Below are 18,686 nucleotides of genomic sequence, written 5' to 3'. Positions count from 1 at the left end.
AGGACTTACAAAGAGAACATGACAAACTTGGAGCTAACAATATTGAGAACTGGCTGGGCAATAGGAGATAGAGGGTAGTTGTGGAGGGGACTTTGTCCAGCTGGAGGCCAGTGACCAGTGGTGTGCCGCAGGGCTCGGTACTGGGACCTCTCCTCTTTGTAGTCTACATAAATGACTTGGAAGAGAGCGTAGGTGGTGTGATCAGCAAGTTTGCTGATGACACCAAGATGGCAGGGTTGGCAGGTACTGAAGTGGATTGTCAGGTGATACAACAGGATATAGATAGGTTGGTGCATTGGGCAGATAGGTGGCAGATGGAATTTAATCCTGACAAATGCGAGGTGATGCATTTTGGAAGGAATAATGTAGAGAGGAGCTATGTGATTAAAGGTAGACAAATTAGGAGTATAGAAACACAGAGGGACCTGGGAGTGCAGGTTCACAAATCCATGAAGGTTGTGACACAAGTGGAGAATGTTGTCAGGAAGGCTTATGGAATGCTAGCCTTTATAGGAAGAGGTATAGAGTTTAAAAGCTGCCGTCTAATGCTTCAGTTTTATAGGACGTTGGTTAGACCGCATTTGGAGTACTGCGTCCAGTTCTGGTCACCTTACTACCGGAAGGACGTGGAGGCTCTGGAAAGGGTGCAGAGGAGGTTTACCAGGATGTTGCCTGGCATGGAGGGGTTGGGTTACGAGGAAAGGTTGGAGAAACTGGGACTGTTCTCTTTGGAAAGACGGAGATTGAGGGGTGACATGATAGAGGTATATAAGATACTGAAGGGAATAGACAGGGTTAATAGTGAGAGATTGCTCCCTAGATTGGTTACGAATACAAGAGGACATGATTTAAGGGTGAGGGGGGAGAGGTATAATTTGGATATGAGAGGAAGGTTCTTTACGCAGAGAGTTGTGGGGGTATGGAACGCGCTACCGAGTGGGGTGGTGGAGGCGGGAACGTTGGACTCGTTTAAGGTTCAGTTAGATAGGCACATGAGTGAAACGAGGATGGAGGGTTATGGTAGGGGTTATTGAATAAGGGTTAGAACCTCGGGAGACACCGGAAAGGCAGGCTTGTGATTAACGTTTTTGTCTTTTCACTCCGCAGGTGGAGGTCCACCTCGTTGTCAAACGAGGGGCATGCACACGGTGGGTCGTGCGTGGGCTGCTCCTGGAGGTTCCGGGAGTGGCCTAGTACTTCGTGTCGGTGTGTGTGCTTGATCCTGGACCGGTAGACGGGCGCCGCAACAGCTCAGTGACTAGCACTGCTAGCTGTGCAGATACATGGATTTGGGCCTGTGTCTGTGGGAGTTTGTGCATTCTCCCTGTGGTTGCGTGGGTTTCCTCCGGGCGCTCCGGTTTCCTCCCACACCCCAAAGATGTGCTCTTAGGCTGATTGGTTTTACCAAATTGACACTATTCTCCCCTGAATCTGGCTAAGTCAGGGGTTCTATTTGTAGATACGCAGGGTAGAATAGGTGTAGGGTGTTGCGGCGGCGCGGGCTCGTTGGGCCGAAGGGCCTGTTTCCCGTGCTGGGTTGTTCTTTGTTCTTTGTTAATATACAGTGGATAAAATATAGGCCGGAAATCTCCAACCTTGCCTACAGCTGGGATTCTCCAGAGATGCTGCAGTGAATGGAGATTTGGCTGAGTGCCAAATTCTCCATTCTTGCGGCAACGGTAATGGGCGTGCAAGGCCAGAGAATTCCAGCCATAGAATGTAAACAAAGGGCATCAAAAATGCTAAAAGAATAACATTGAGAGAAAAAAGGACATGCTGATTAGGTGCATTGGCTATGCTGAATTCTTCCTCAGTGTACCCAAACAGACGCCTGAGTGTGGCGACTAGGGGATTTTCACAGTAACTTCATTGCAGTGTTAATATAAGCATACTTGTGACACTAATAAATAAACAAAGAGAAATAGTAAAATATCTTATGGATACGTAAAAAGTAGAAGAACAGTTAAAGAAGTTGTGAGACTGAAAATAAAAAGATATACTTTTATGGAGATTGAATGATGGAGATACTGGGAGCTGGATTTTCTTGTGCAATAGAACTACTGCAGGTGTCATAGATAGAATGTATTGTTTTCATAATCAAGATGTCTTACGATGTGAGGTTTTCTTGCCCTCAAAGTTCAATGTACATGAATTTTCTATGAATTCAAAAATACAAAAAATTATTTATCAACAACTTACCTTAGAGGTTTAAATGTGACATTTCACACAGACTATCACATACACAAAGAATAGATACAAATGAAGGAAAAAATACAATTATAATCTGGAATTATTTCAATCTCTTTTGTAGCAGGCCTACAGTTTCTTAGATGTATTGATGCTTTAGCTGGAGTGGAAGTCTTGTAAGAACAAAGAATTCTCAGCAATCTGTGAGTTGAATTGTTAGGAGGCCAGCTCTCAGGTGAACATGCAGTTGGAACAGGTTGGGAGGGAAAGAGACTGCCTTCCATTTTTTAAGGTTTAGCTGTATATCACCTTGGCTTGATCGCTATCTTACAGCTGGCTGGATAATTTCTAATGGAGTATGTCTCAGAACAATTTCTGCATTTATATTTAAATGCAGGTAATAAATGTGGCTGCATTAGTCATATGACCAATTATAAGTCCAAAGTTGTTTTCCGAATACAGTGGTGTGTCATCTCAGTGAATATCCTGTGTAGTGGCTGTTCACACCCTGTGAGTTTCAGACAGCCAAGGTCTTTTGTTCACAATACAATGAAAGGTCAGTGTGATTCATTTCATATTCATCTAACACCTATTGAGTTTCAATGTCTCTATTGCCCGTGAAGCAGAAAGATGAGTCAGCAGGTATGTTTTGCTTCTTTCTGTTGATGGTTCACCTGTAACAAAGGGATGTGTGAATTTGACAAGTGAGTGTGATTGTTCATATGTTCTTAGGTTTCAACACTAGAGCTGAATATTGCAAGTCACATGCAATGCAATAGCCATCTTAAACAGCTTTTGCTGTCCACTTTTTAAAAAGTTGCTTTAAAATTTGTAGCATCATCATGCCTGCACTAGGCATGGTAAGTGATAGGGTAGTTATACAGCAGTAAAGATTGGCAGGCAGATTCATTTTCCCAAACATGATGCTGGAAAATCTCAGTAGGTCCAGCAACATCTGTAAAGAGAAAAAAGAACTGACGTTTTGAGTCCAGATGACCATTTGTCAAAGCTGAGTGCTGCCAGGCCTGCTGACATTTTCCAGCATTTTCTCTTTTGGTTTCAGATTCCAGCATCTACAGTAATTTGCTTTTATGATTAGAGAAAAATTCCTGTCCACCATCTGCAGAGAGCTTGGCCTTCCACCTCTTAACCATCCCTCCAAATTGAATGATGGTGAGCAGGGTGGGGTTATACAAAATAGTTGATTGATTTGATTTGATTTATTATTGTCACATGTATTAACATACAGTGGCACATATTGTTTCTTGTGTGCTATACAGACAAAGCATACCATAAATGGAAAAGCAAAGGAGAGAATGTAGCATTTAGTGTTACAGTCATAGCTAGGGTGTAGAGAAAGATCAACTTAATGCAAGGTAGGTCTATTCAAAAGTCTGATGGTAGCAGGGAAGAAGCTATTCTTGAGTTGGTTGGTACATATCCTCAGGTTTTTGTATCTTTTTCCCAACAGAAGAAGGTGGAAGAGAGTATGTCTGGGGTGCTTTGATTATGCTGGTTGCTTTTCCGAGGCAGCAGGAAATGTATACAAAGTTAATGGATGGGAGGCTGGTTTGTGTGATGAACTGAGCTTTGTTTACAACTCTTTGTAATTTTTTACGGTCTTGGTCAGAGCAGGAGCCATACCAAGCTGTGATATAAGTAGAAAGAATGCTTTCTAAGGTGCATCTGTGAAATTGGTGAGTTGTAGCGGACATGCCAAATGTCCTTAGCCTCCTGAGAAAGTAGAGGCATTGGTCAGCTTTCTTAACTATAGCGTGCTCATGTAGAGACCAGGACAGGTTGATCTGGACACCTAGAAACATGAAGTTCTGGACCATTTCCACTTCATCCCTGTTTATGTATACAGGGGCATGCCCTCCATTACACTTCCTGAAGTCAATGATTATCTCCTTTCACTGCCTTCTTATGGCAGCAGCACTGACCCAAGGTAAGACTGGGCAGAGGTGGGGATACTGAGACAGCAATGAGGGGAGGACCCATTATTGGCCTCTTTTATTTATTTTCTGCTCTGAAAACAAATGATGGTTCACCCAGAGGCTTTCTAAACCATCTGAATTGTCAGGCTCTGGGTGCAGTTTTCCCTTTAATTGAAGTTCTTCTGCTTGAATGTCCCACTTGAGCAAGCCTTGGTCTTTCTGATTTGCCTTACAGATGCTTAATGAATCCGGGCTCAGGAAGAATGATTGGGTCATGATGAGGCCAGAATACCTAGCAGAACTCTGCTGTTGCTCATCGTCACTTACGAAACCAAGCAAGAGAAAAATCTAGCCCTCATTATGTTGGCACTGACACCAGGACTGGGAAAACTGAAGCTTTGGCACAGTCTTCATCTGAACCAAGCTGCAGCCAGAGGTTTGGTGAGGCAGATAATTAGGTAGAGAGGGCTTTAAATTAAACAGTGGGGAAAGGGAGTCATGAAAGAGGAGATGTATTAAATCAGAGAGAAATAACAATGTAATAGAGCAGAGTAGTAATTTGGTTAATGATAACCAGAGTAAAGCAAGAAGGGCCAAAGAGAATAAACTCAAAATGTACCAGCAGTTAAGGCGAGAGAGGGCAAAAATTAGAAAAAAGCAAAGGCTCTGGATCTGAATGCCTGCAGCATTCATAACAAAACAAATGAATTATTTGCACAGATAAAAATACATTTATATCCATTACAGAGGATTGCAGAGTGAACAAGGCTGGGACCAGAGTATTGAAGGATACTCAACATTTTAAAAAAAGATAGGAAGCTAGGGCAAGGTGATGGAATAGCTCTGTAAATTAAGGGAGTGTTATTACAGTAGTGAGACATTACCTTGACTCAAAAGAGCAAGCTGTAGAATAAGTTTGGGTGAAGATAAAAAAAAGTAAAGGTCGCTTGTGGGAGTAGTCAATAGGCCTCTTAACAATAGTTACATGGTAGGATAGGGTATGCAAGAAGATATAAATGGAGCATGTAAGAAAGCTGTAGCAATAATCATGAGTGATCTTAATCTACATGCAGATTGGCAAAAATAGCCTGGAATATGAGTTCATAGATTTGGGACATTTGTTTCGAGCAGTATGTTCTAGATCCAACAAGTAAGCAGGCTATTCTGGACTTGTCAATGAGTCAGGATTAATCAATGACCTTATAGTAAAGGAGCTTCCAGGCAACATCAACCATAACGTAATAGAACTTCATGCTCAGTTTGAAGGGGAGAAGTGTGAGTATAAGACTAGTGTTTTAAACCTGAAGAAAGGCAATTATAAGGGAAAGCAGACCTAGCGAAAGTGAACTGGGACACTAGGTTTTATTTGTTTATTTTATTATAACTCATTGCTCTTTACCACGTCCAGAGTAACCTGCTTCCTTGTTGGTTCTAGAACAGACTGCTCTAAACTCAAATTCCAGGCTATTTTTGCCAATCTACATCGAAAATCTAGATCTAGATTAAAATCACCTATGATTATTGCCATAGCTTTCTTGAAAGCAGACCTAGTGATGGGCTGAATGGCCTCCTCCAGCTCCTAATTCCTATGTTCTTATGTTCCTATGATTAATTGGCTCACATTAGAAAAGGTCTCATTAAGCATTTTAACTTCAGGAATGTGAGAAGGGAAGAGGCATTAAGGGAGCCTAGCTGCTGCTTATCTGCAAAATACTCATTAGACCTTGCAAAGCGCACTGTCCATGGGTTAGGGGCTAAACACCATTCAGTCATTTATAAAGTGTAAGGTAGGGATAAACTCTAATCCAAATCAGGCATTGTTTGAGTACCTTTAGGTGACACAATGGCTAGCACTGCTGCCTCACAGTGCCAGAGACCGAGGTTCAATTCTGGCCTTGGGTGACTGTCTGTGTGGAGTTTGCACATTCTCTTTGCGTCTGCATGGGTTTCCTCTGGATGCTCCAGTTTTCTCCTACGGTCCAAAGATGTGCAAGTTAGGTTGATTGACCATGCTAAATTGTCCCTCAGTGTCAGAGTAAATATGTGGGTTTACAGCAATAGGGCCTGGGTGGGATTGTTGTCGGTGCAGACTCGATACTGTAGAGATTCTGTGATTCTATAATGGTGGCTATAGCATAGCTGTGCTTTAGTTTCTTCCATCCTCTATGATATTGAGATGTCAGGTTGTTGGGGAAGCTTCTTAGGTACCAAGAATCTGCGAATGAGTACCTCAGCTACATGGCTACAACAGGAAAAGGCAAGTAGCGCAGATGCAGCAATTAGGCATTATAGTAATTCTCTGACTGAGAATGAGAGATCTACTATAGTTAGACAATTTAAATTCATTTGTCCATTGGAATAAGGAGGATTGGAGGATGGAGGCTGTGCTCAATGCTGCCTTCTTCCTGGCAGTGCTCACTTTAAGCAGGAGAAGTAGTGCCTGGTGCTGTCTAGCACAGCTTAGAGAGGACCCCCAGACTGAAGTGCATGATCCAGGGAACCCCAGGAAGAATCCAGAGGCTGAGGACCATCTCACAATGGCAACTGGCATGATCAAGGGTCTATCAAAGATGCCTTTCCTATTTGGAGATGTGGGAGAGATAATGCCATACTTGCCTATGTTTGTCAAGAGATGTGGTGGCTCATGTCTGCCACATTCTGCAGGAGGTGATGGCCTAATGGTATTATCACTAGACTATTAATCCAGAAACTCAGCTAATGTTCTAGGAACATGGGTTCAAATCACACCGCGGCAAATGATGGAATTTGAACTCAATAAAGTAAATCTGGAATTAAGAATCTACTGATGACCATGAAATCATTGTCAATTTTTGGAAAACCCATGTAGGTCACTAATGTCCTATAGGGAAGGAAATCTGCCAACCACATCTGGTCTGGCCTGGCCTGCATGTGAATCCAGAGCCACAGCAATGTGGTTGACTCTCCACTGCCCTCAGGCAACTAGGGATGGGTAATAAATGCTGGCCAGCCAGCAATGCCCATGTCTCATGAATAAATTAAAAAAACCTCTAATGCCACATAGTCTGGTAGGCGATCCTCTGCTAGCACCCCTAAAGTCTAATACTGCACTCAATTTTTTTGCATGCAGCTCATTTCAGGGACACATATGATCCAGTGCAGCATCTCACAGTCCTCAAAGCCAAAGTATATATAAGAGATGATGGGTGACCTCCACAGTAAGGCTTATCATTATATAAAGTTCATAATGGATGAAGCCAGCCAGATAGCTAGATTTCTGGGGTTTTCAATAATCTCAGGCTTCCCAATGCAATCAATTGTACGCATGTTGCTTTGAGAGCTCCATGGCAGAAGTCCCTGGATTTCATTAACAGGAAAGACTTCCTCAACATTCAGCTCCTGTGCAATCAGCAGAAACATATCATGCACGTTTGTGCTAGGTACTCTGGCAATTCTCACGACTCTTACACCTTGAGCCACTCCCAGAAGCCACAGATATTCAAAGGTTTGGTGAAGAGGTGGCTTATGACACCTGTGCATCATCCTCAAAGTTCCTCAAAGGAAAGATACAACACAGGATACTGTGCCACAAGGATCATCACTGAGCAAATCACTGGTATCCAGAAGATGCACTTCCGATGTTTGGAACGGTCAGGTGCGGCTCTGCTGTACTCTCCCCAGAGGGTGTCCCACATCATTGTAATCAGTTGATTCCCTGCATAACCTGGTGTTTCAGAGGAGAGATCATTTGGGACACATTGAGAAGATTGATAATTCCTCTGATGAAGAAGATCGGGAATGGTAGGAGCCTGAATGGTAGGCTTCCATGTGAGAATTCCCTTATGGTGGCACAATGGGGAAGCCATGCCTGTGACACAAGCCCAGCAGGAGTAAGGTGCAGGGACAGTTGGAAGTGGAACGAGTTTGAGATTGAGAATTTCAAAGTTTTCATCCTGATCACCGAGTCCACAAAATGCACCATTCATTGAGATTCAACATTTCTCCCAGTATTCAAAATATGACTTGACCAATAAATTACTCGGTGAAACTGACCCATTTTTGATGTAATTAAAGTTCATTAACATCTATCCCACTGTTAGCATTATTGATAACAGCTCACATTGATTCAATATGGGTAAGAAGTCAATAAGTTACACCTTTGTTAATACAATTGGAACACATTTATTATTAAATTTCTTATTATTGCACATTGATATGCCTTACGTCAGAATAATAATACTTTTGAATGCTATTACTATTGACCCTTTCTGTAATGCTACCATTGATATCCATGAAAAGTCATAAGGTGTATGGTAGAAACAGTGTTTCATACAACTAATCATTACAAATTAATTACAAGGAGTATGAGTGTTTTAAATGAATACTTCATCACTAAATATGTTATAAGGACTGTGTTATAAAGAATTTTCATACGCTCACTTCACAACTGTGATGCATTTGGCCGGATAGCGAAAAGCTAATGCATTTGACTTTAAATATGCCCTTTTCCATCATAGATGAACTTCCATCTGACATACTGATCTGTCCATCACTCAGACAGTTTCCACAGTAACAAACTGACCCCCCCCCCCGCCGCCCGCCCTTCCCAATGTAACTCCACCAAGATGTTGAATGTTATCATACACAAACCAGAAGCTCAGAGATTACCATTGGCCATTCCTTCCAGACATGTAGCCAGCCTGGGTTTGACCTCAGGTCAATTGTTTTTTTCTCACAAGAATTATTTCACACATGTACTCATCTTTTCCTCCTCTCTACTGATCTGGCCCTGATTCTAAAGCCAAGAGTCAGAATTCTGCAAATTTAAAAATGGCTTTAATTAGGCAGCAATAATGCACTTTTTTTGAAGATTATACCAGATTGCCAGCCCCTTGCGTATATTTTAGTGAGTTCTAAAAGAAATTACTGCTTGCAGTGAATGTGGATCTGATACCAACTGTAATATCTCGCATATGTAGATAAATTAAATTTATTAAAGTGTTGAAGTACAGAATCTAAACATCATACTCAAATTTAGATGCTGTTAATTATGTTACTGTATTTCCAAATACAGTAACATAATTAAGGACCCAATTCCTCTGTCACCTATTATTCACTCACACAGTGTGCATTTGTGGCATTGTAATTTTAAATATTATCATTGCCAAAAACCTCCTTCCTTGTTCACGGCTGGGATTCTCCAATGCCACTTACAGTGAATGGAGTTTTGGCTGGAATGCCAAATTCAGATTCTCACAGTGGTGCGGCCACGGACAAGATCGGAGAATCCCGCCCAATGTGTTTATATAGTTTGTACGTCAAATCATGTTACAAAACAGATGGTGGCCAAATCACATATTATCGAGTGGTCAGATGACTGACTGCTCAACCAAAGAAAAAGTACAAGAAATTATTGACTCTAATAGAAGACTCGATTCAAAAATTATATATATTTGTTGGTCGTGAAGAAAAGCAACAAATGAAAGCTTTGAGGCAATAAGATGTTCCAATTATTTAAATATCCTGCCCGGCTGGACTGTGAATTAAATGTAGAGTATTGCAGATTGTATAATTTATTGTACACCAGATTGAATCCAGGGATAGTGGAATTTCATATTCATTAAATAACCTGCAAATCCAAAAGAGACTACAATGGCTCAGTTGCAATAACTTTAAAATATTCCTACCTACTCTTCAAAGAACACACAGTAGTAAGATCCCTGCATGTTCTAGAGTCTCAGGAACATTGAAGTGGTTGTATGTTTTTCAAAAATTTGCTATTCATTTTTTTCTCCAGAAAATTGTTTCCAAACGAAAAGAAAGATGAAGTCAAAATTGATCCCGCTAAAGGCTCAATACTGCTAATCCCACACAGACCTGCTACTCCAAAACTTTTCCATATACTGTTGGCTACAATAAAAGAAAGAGGATCAAGTCTTCTGAAGAAATTCAGGGAAACTGAAACCAAGGTAATGGGAGTCCGTTGTGGTTACTGTTTACTAGGCTATTGATGTATCAATCGCATTATATGTAAGAATCGAAGTATAAAATTATTTAAGGATATTCGCAAGGTACAAGGTGTGCTTGACGCTGTTATGCATAGAAAATATGTTGGATGAGTTTTTGAGGTGAGTTTTGATTTAATTTATTATTGTCACATGTATTGGTATACAGTGAAAAGTATTGTTTCTTGCATGCTATACAGACAAGCATACTGTACATAGAGAAGGAAAAAAGAGAGTGCAGAATGTAGTGTTACAGTCATAGCTAGGGTATAAAGCAAGATCAACTTAATGCAAGTTGGTCTATTCAGAAGTCTGATGGCAGCAGGGAAGAAGCTGTTCTTAAGTCGGCTGTTATGTGTCCTCAGACTTTTGTATCTTTTTCCTGACGGAAGAAGGCGGAAGAGAATATGTCTGGGGTGAATGAGGTCCTTGATTATGCTGGCTGCTTTTCCGAGGCAACAGGAAGTGTAGACAGTGTCAATGGACAGGAGGCAGGTTTATGTGATGGACTGGGCTTCATTCACGACCTTTAGTAGTTCTCTTTGGTCAACCAATCAAATGTGATGTGAGGTTCTGAATATTATTTTTGAAATAAATAGTGCTTTTTATTAGTGATTCTTTAATATAAAGTATTTTTTACTTTTTAAATATTTAGCTTTATCCAATATAAAATCTTGTACTTAAGATTACTATTGTAGATTCGAAATATGGATACCAAACATTGCTTCTGTATAACTTTATTATGAGAAGGAAGTACTGACAAATGTGTATCACATGTTACAACACGTAACTTTTAAAAATATATTTGAATTTTCAGTAACATATTTAAAGGATCACATGACAAGTTTTAAGACTTCTTTTGCAATAAACAAAAAGCAACACAGTCTAAGCAACTCAGCAGGCAATTTATATTCTAAATTACATACACAAAATTCCCATTTAGCTTTCGCCATAACAGAAAATCTCTTGCCATACTTATACTTTACATTTTCTTAAATTGGCACGTCATCACCAAAACTGTCAGCTCCAAATGACTTACTTTCTTTTTCCTTTCCCAGCCTGGCAACCTCTAATCCCAGAACTGACTCTTACTGTCAGTGTTACATTGGAGATGCCTCCCTATAGCTGAAACTAGGTGAATCTTTCAGCCTCCTGGGCAGCACGGTAGCACAGTGGTTAGCATTGCTACCTCATAATGCCAGGGACCCGGGTTCAGTTCCTGGCTTGTGTCACTGTCTCTGTGGAGTTTGCGTGTTCTCCCCATGTCAGTGTGGGTTTCCTCCAAGTGCTCTGATTTCTTCCCGCGGTCTCAAAAATGGGCTGGTTAGGTGCATTGACCCAAAAAGGCACCAGAGTGTGGCGACAAGAGGAATTTCACAGTAACTTCGTTGCTGTGCTAACGTAAGCATTACTGGTGACTAATATATAACCTTTACTTTTACTTTACTTTTTACTTTAGGTTCCCATGAACTTGCCTTCAACCTGAGTGTAAGCTGCAACCTGTGTTTTGTGTGGCAACCAACAAAGTCAGCATTTTCTCTGCTTTAAGCACAGGACTGGTTGCCTCTGCCTACATGATCTCTTTTTCTCTCTCAGATTCTTGCAAAATGATTTGTGATATCTTCAGTGATACCTTGGAAAACCCACAATCAGATACTATATAGCTTTCTACTTTTCTCTTCCCAAAGCTCATCTCCATGTTGATTTGCATGAGCTTTGAATCCAGATAGAAAAACTAATAAGTGATCTTTTAGACCCCCAACTCCATCCTCCATTAATTAGAATTAAACAGATAGTTTAAAGTATAACCATTAATAAAGTCAGATATTCCTAACACCTCCCTGTGAGACTTGGAGACTAACAGGCTATCCACAGTCAGCATAACTATCCATGAGTGTGAACATCAAGAGCCTTGAACTAGTAAGTCAATTTGTGCTCACCTTGTCCTCATTGCAACCAAACCACCGAGGCTTTTTGTTGGGCAGAATGCGGAGCAAGACACATTACTGCTGCCATGAGTCCATTTTATCTTAAGTTAAAGAGACAGTGCCAAATCATAACAAATCTGTTGCTCCTCAAAAAGTAGGTTAAAAATAAGATGATAAAATAATAAGTTTATGAAAGCTGCATTAAATAGAAATGAGATGAGTTTAATTAAAATATGTTTATACTGGTTTTAATCAGGCTATAAAATTGATCTTTTACCTGATGAAGGTTACCCAGAATTTGATGAATAGTGCTTTTAAATTACAAGAAAATTTAGATCTGGAAGGTATGACATGGAATATTAACCTACAAATGCTAATTAGACTGAGCTAAAAGGTACACAACAAAAGGCACTGCTGTGCCGCCAAAAATATGTCTCTTCGTGTAAAATGTATTACTTACAAAAATTACAAAGAAAAGTCAAAAGTACTGGTGATCATTAGAATTTCATTGGAATAACATTATATACAAATTGAACCAATGTCTTCACATCCAACATATGACTTACTGCTTTTGAGATATATCAGAGGGTAATTTGCTATATATGGTTTGGTGTTGAATAATTTCTTGGCATATATCCTTCCTTGGTATAACAAATGTCTGGAGTGTATGGAGGTGATCACATTACTTCACTTTATTAGAGTCAGCATCTCACCGTAAAATAAGTGGCTTTCGTTTTGAAACATAAAACAAAACCAATCTCAAAGAGATTACATTGTAAAGGTTCACCTTTGATGGGTTGGATTTTAATATGCAGAAAGGAGCATGGTAACACAGCGATTATATAGAAACCTGCACTCATGATTCAGATCCATGAGCTCCAATCCCACCATGACTGCTGGAGATCTAAGTTCAATTAACTTAGTAAACATGAAATTTAAAGAAATATTAATATTTTTTTAAAAATCAGTAATGGCGACCACAAAACTACCAAATTACCACAAAACCTTGTTTGCTTTTATATATCCATTTGCTTTTTTAATGCTTTTCGGGAAGAAAACCTATTATCCTGACCGGACCTGAACTGGATGTGACTCGAGACCCACAGCAATGTAGTTAACTTTTAACTGCCCCCCAAAATAACCTAGCAAGACACTAGGGCCAGGATTTTCCCTGATATCAGTGGAGGCCGTTGTCAGGTAGGAAAAGTGGATTTGAAACCGCTGACAGCAATGGCAGCTTCCTTCGCTATCTCTCGCGGAACTTGAAAAAAACTCCAAGTCACAAGTCCCGTAACATATCAGTGGCGGAGGGCCTCTGATTCACCCACCCTACATTCCGGCACTCAGTGATCTGGGGTGTCATTTTTAAAGGCTGCCCTACAACAAAGCAAGAAAACCAGTTCACCCAAGTGCTCCCGGCACACCTCTAGCACTACCTGGCACGACCCAGACACTGCCCAGGCATCAAGTGGGCAGTGCCGAGGCATCAGGTAAGCAGTGTCAAAGTAGTACCCAGGCACCATCTAGGCAGTACCCAGGTCTGACCTTCACTCCTCTGTGCGCTGCCCTCACCTGAGCTCCCCTGGGAGGTTTATTCCCCAAGTTATGCCTTCTTGTACTTCATGCCATTTTGCCATCACACCACCATAGATGGATGGCATTGAGCAGCTGGGTGTGTGGTGGCAGGGGAATGATTCCAGATAATGATATATTAATTTATTATAATGATTATTATAGGGGATGATCATGTCATGCTTTCATGCCAATGTAAAATGCAACTTTGTGCTTCTTGCAATATTTCCTATTCCCATTCCTGAACCCATCCAATGTGAACAGAAGTGGCAAATCCCAGCCTATATTTTCAACAAAGCAGCACACCTTTTCCCAAGGCAATTACAGATAGGAAATAAATGCTGATCTTGCTAACAACATCCAAATCTCATGATCTATGCATGGATCGGGCATCCTTCCCCCTGCTCATTTGACCTACCATCGTCAAGAATCAGAGCCACTGCATTCATAACAATGAACATTTAAGTGCTTTTCACACAGCTGATATGTTACTTAAACAATATAAATGCTAAAAGATTTGTTCATCCATCTGTGAAGCAAACAGTTAATGTGATTGAAAACCAAATTGAAACATTGAGCTGGAAACTTCCCAGAATTATACAGAATCCCTGCAGTTTAGAAGGAGGCCATTCAGCCCATCAAGCCTGCATCAACAACAACCACACTCAAGCTCTATCCCCATAATCCCACGTAATTACTCTGCTAATCGCCACCTCCGAGGGTCAGTTAAGCATGGCCAATCCATCTAACCTGCCATCTTTGGATTGTGGGCAGAAACCGGAGCACCCAGAGGGAACTCATGTAGATATGGAGAAAACGTGCAAACTCCACACAGTGACCTGAGACTGGAATTGAACTCAGGTCCCTGGCGCTGTGAGGCAACAATGCTAACCACTGTACCACTGTGGGTAATTAGGGTGAGGGCAGAAGGAGCAGTATCAAGTCTGCTAAAGTTAAATCGGGCATATCAGCTCACACCCTTCCTGACCACGAACCTGATTAAGTCATTGGCGGGTGGCAGCTGGGAGGATTTTATTCTGAAATTTTGCTAGAGCAAATTCAATTTTTGGCCTCTTGTGAGATTTAGTGGCCATTACAGGATTTTTGCCAGTAGTCAACAGTAGATTGTGGGCAAAATTTGAAATCATCTGGGGGACTACTTTCTGACTTCATACCCCTAACAGGGTGGAGTGAAATTTTGTTGCCTATTACCTTAATGGCAGTAAAGTGTGTGCAGTATATGCCATACATTCTGAAAATGCAGGCACACTGTACTGTTATCAAATAGCTTTTCACAGGCTAGATCCTGGAGCCACTGGTCACTGTTGGTAATGGGACACAAGGTACATTTTTTGGAGGATCTCTGCTGTATCCCATATCTATTCCAGGAAGAGTGGCAGGAAGAACAGGAACAACAGTAGCTTTCGCTGGTTTAACAAGATGATGCATGCAGCCACTGAACAGTGTGGTTACTATTAGCTGCAAACACAAATCATTACAATGAGCAGGCAATGCAATATTAGAAAGGTGCTGTCATTTCAACCAATGGGTGTAGATTAATTTTGTATTGTGATCCTTGTGCTGGTTTTTGGAGGCAATACAACTGTGTCCTCTGCAGCAAAGCTGGAATATTATCTAGCCTTACAGCATCTCATGCTATCCTCCTGCCTTCGCTCCTGAGCACTTGTGCTCAGTGCTTGGTCATGAAAACCCATCCACTGACAGACCCCCTTAAGTATACCTAGTGACAGTCTCTGCTTCCCAGGATCAAAATGAGGAACATTAGATCTGCAGGAAGGCTGCCTTCTTAAATTTTCTATGTGACCTTCTACATTTTCTGTACCTGAAATGAAAGAGAACAGTAAGGGTTAGCTCTTAGTGTGAAAGGTATGCAGAGCAAAGTAGTTGCCAAAAGCAGCTGCAACTTGTCATGCTTACACGTTGGAATGACTTGGAAGTGAGAAGAGAAAAAAGAGTAAAATGTGAAGTAAAATGCCTCCTCCAGCCTAACCAGTGACTTTGACCTGTCACCCTCGTTCCAACCCCCTCTTCCCATAATGCTGGGATCCTGCTCCTCCAGCAGCAACAGGATGTGCAAGTTGCATCCTCCTCCTCCAGCTGATCTCTGCTTCCTCATGTTGTGTGGGAACGTCATCTCTATTCTCCTGCTGACTGTCTGGACAAGGACTTCCAAAGCTGCAAGTGAAAATTACCTTTAAGCCACCAACTGCTCCTCTCCCCATCATGCACAAATTCTGCCAATAAACATTGTGGGTAACATTGACAATGCTCCCCTTTCCTTACAATCAGCTGACAGAAAGAATGTTCCATGATCTTGGTGACCAGCTGAATAGGTGCTTGCAGCGGACCTATTATCCATTCAGTTTTCGATTTGAAGAAAGATACATTTGAAGTGCATGGGCACTGAGAAACATTGTCATTGTGTAAATTAATAAAATAGCAGAACAATGTAAATTACGTTACACTTGCCATAATAGCAAAGAGATTATATTGAAGGAAATCATTTGGAAGGACTGCATCACATTATTTCATTCCAATTGGTTTTATGTTTAAAGGCAGGTAGTCAAAGGTTGCAGTGTGCAATTGTCAGTGGAGACACAGAGACGGATCATTTCACATCTAACGTCAAGAGGAAGAGATCAGTAGACAATGCATGCAGAGTCATTGAAGAAGTGAGCAGAACATATGGTAGGTGTTTTGCCTGATACATTATATCAACCTGCCAACACAATAAGGAATAATTTTGACCTAATTGGACGATAATGTAAAGCAGGTGTTGATTGATCCATCAGTAACATAAATCGGATGAAAATCAGGTTAGATGGTGACAGGTAGCAGAATCAATATTGCAGTAGTAGGATCTGATACACATACAGTGCTAATGTGGGACTGATAGGCACATGACCCAGAACCACAGTCAGTCCAGAGATGTGTAAACATCTGGGATGGAGTCAACGCCATTCCTGTATCTTCTAATTTATTCAAGGTGAGAAGGCTTACTTCATGGTGTTCAAAGCCTGACATATCATGGTGGCAGCGTTGTGATCCTTATCATCACAAAATTGCAGAGAAATTAAGAAAAAGAACAGCTTCAGTGGATTCTGAACTGAAATAACCTCTCAACCAAAGTTACAGACATGGGGAAAATTTACCAGAAAGTAGAGCTCCAGGGAGAGGAAAGCCTGGAAGCAAATGATGTACTGCTATTTCAGAAAGGCTGCCAAAAACTGGCAAGTCATGATGTGGAGATGGCAGCATTGGACTGGGGTAAACACAGTAAGAAGTCTCACAACACCAGGTTAAAGTCCAACAGGTTTATTTGGTAGTAAATGCCACTTTTGTGTTTGTGTTTTTGCCTGTTTATGATCAGAACTCCCCACCCACCTGATGAAGGAACAGTGTTCCGAAAGCTAGTGGTGTTTACTACCAAATAAACCCACTGGATTTTAACCTGGTGTTGTGAGACTTCTTGCTGTAAAGAACTGGCAAGCACAGGAAGATCTATTTGGTACTGAACTGCAATGTCATATCAGAAGCCAGTGACATCAAAGATGTAGACACACTTTGAAAAATCTTCAAAATGGATCACAACTTGACACTTCCATGGATTCACCCATGGCCCAGACCAGTCAGAGAATTGTGGAGGAAAATATTTTTTAAGTTACAGCATTGCTACAGGTTTACATAAAGGAATCAGAAGCAGAACTAGTCAATACACTTCTTTACTCAATTGGGGCAAGTGCAGATGACATTATTGCATGACAAGATATCAACAAGTCATCTTCCAAATTTGATGTTTTAAAATCCTTCCACATTTATTTCAACCTGAGCTTCAATAAAATACTGGGGAGAGCTAAATTTAATGAGATAGTTCAACTGCCCAGGCAACATGTTGATTCTTTCATAAACAATCTCTACAGGCGAGCAGAGGGATGCAAAATTGGCAATTTAATGTCTGAGCTCATCCGAGCAAGAATCATTGTGAGTGTTGCAGATGATTCATTCTCTGAGGATCTCACCCGAGATAAGGTAATCCAGCTAATTAGACTGCCTGAGCTATATGAACAACACAGGACCATCCTAAGGAAAGAGGCAGAAACTTACCCTCAGTTTGCCATATCAGGTCACAGAAATGCAGTGATTTTGCAAGGAAAGCGTCTCCTAACCGCCCAGCAGAGCGACCTTGCCATCCTTGCATATAATGCACCCTCACAGGAAAGATTAACGTCCTGTGGGCACTACCAAGTGATTCCACTGCAACCAACAGGAACACTTTGGTAAAATGTGCAAGTTAAAATCCCAGCACCCCATGGCATCCTTAAAATAATCTACAAGGTCCAGACCGAAAACTCTGAGGAATCGAAACTATGCTTCTTTGATGACATCAGAGAAAGTCATTCTTCATTTTGGAATTCTGAGATAAATGGACATCTGATAATGTTAAATTTGTTTCAGGAGCCAGCATGACAATCCTGTTAAGTAATGAACCATGGCTTCAAGCCCTTAGGAGTGAAATGATGGACATTCCAATTTATGGAACAAGGGGTTCGATTCCTGGTCATCAGCGAGATCCCTGAACCACTGAGGGAGGGCAACAAATGGACCTTCAAGCTGACATTCATTGTTCTGAACCCACCTTTCTCTCTTATGAATAGAGATACCTGCAGACGACAGATGTCAGCTTACACAGGACGACAGTTCTTAGCCACCCAGAATGACATATTCCTGAAGTATTCAGACTCTAATCTCACCTGTTGTCTCTTTTCATGGAGTAGGTTTGTCCATCATCATTTCATAGAATCCACAGAATCCCTACAATGGAGAAGGAGGCCATTCAGCCCATCGAGGCTGCACTGACTCTCTGACAGGATATCTTACACAGACCCTCTCCCCACCCTATCCCTGTAACTCCACACAATTACCATGGCTAATCCATCTAATCTAAACATTTTAGGATGCCAAATGGAAATTTTACCATGGCTAATCCACCTAGCCAGCACATCTTTAAACTGTGGGAGGAAACTGAAGCACCCGGAGGAAACCCATGAAGACATGAA

At 41.2% G+C, this 18,686-nt stretch overlaps 1 protein-coding gene across 1 annotated transcript in view; it reads left to right on the top strand.

Annotated features, from left to right (window-relative positions):
• LOC145346381 (cyclic nucleotide-gated channel beta-3-like) overlaps window positions 1–11,594 on the top strand; it is a 122,248-nt gene extending 110,654 nt beyond the window's left edge. Inside the window, exons 17-18 of the mRNA XM_080193541.1 lie at window positions 9,901–10,072; window positions 11,568–11,594. Of these exons, the coding sequence (XP_080049667.1) occupies window positions 9,901–10,072; window positions 11,568–11,594 (199 nt within the window). The remainder of the gene's footprint in view (window positions 1–9,900; window positions 10,073–11,567) is intronic.
• The last annotated feature ends 7,092 nt before the right edge of the window (window positions 11,595–18,686 follow it).

Source organism: Carcharhinus amblyrhynchos, chromosome 8 (genome assembly GCF_965287045.1).
Source record: "Carcharhinus amblyrhynchos chromosome 8, sCarAmb.v2.hapA, whole genome shotgun sequence".
In the NCBI taxonomy this organism is placed as follows: Eukaryota; Metazoa; Chordata; class Chondrichthyes; order Carcharhiniformes; family Carcharhinidae; genus Carcharhinus; species Carcharhinus amblyrhynchos.
Note: the sequence above shows the minus strand (reverse complement) of the source record. Positions and strands in the feature narration are given on the sequence as shown.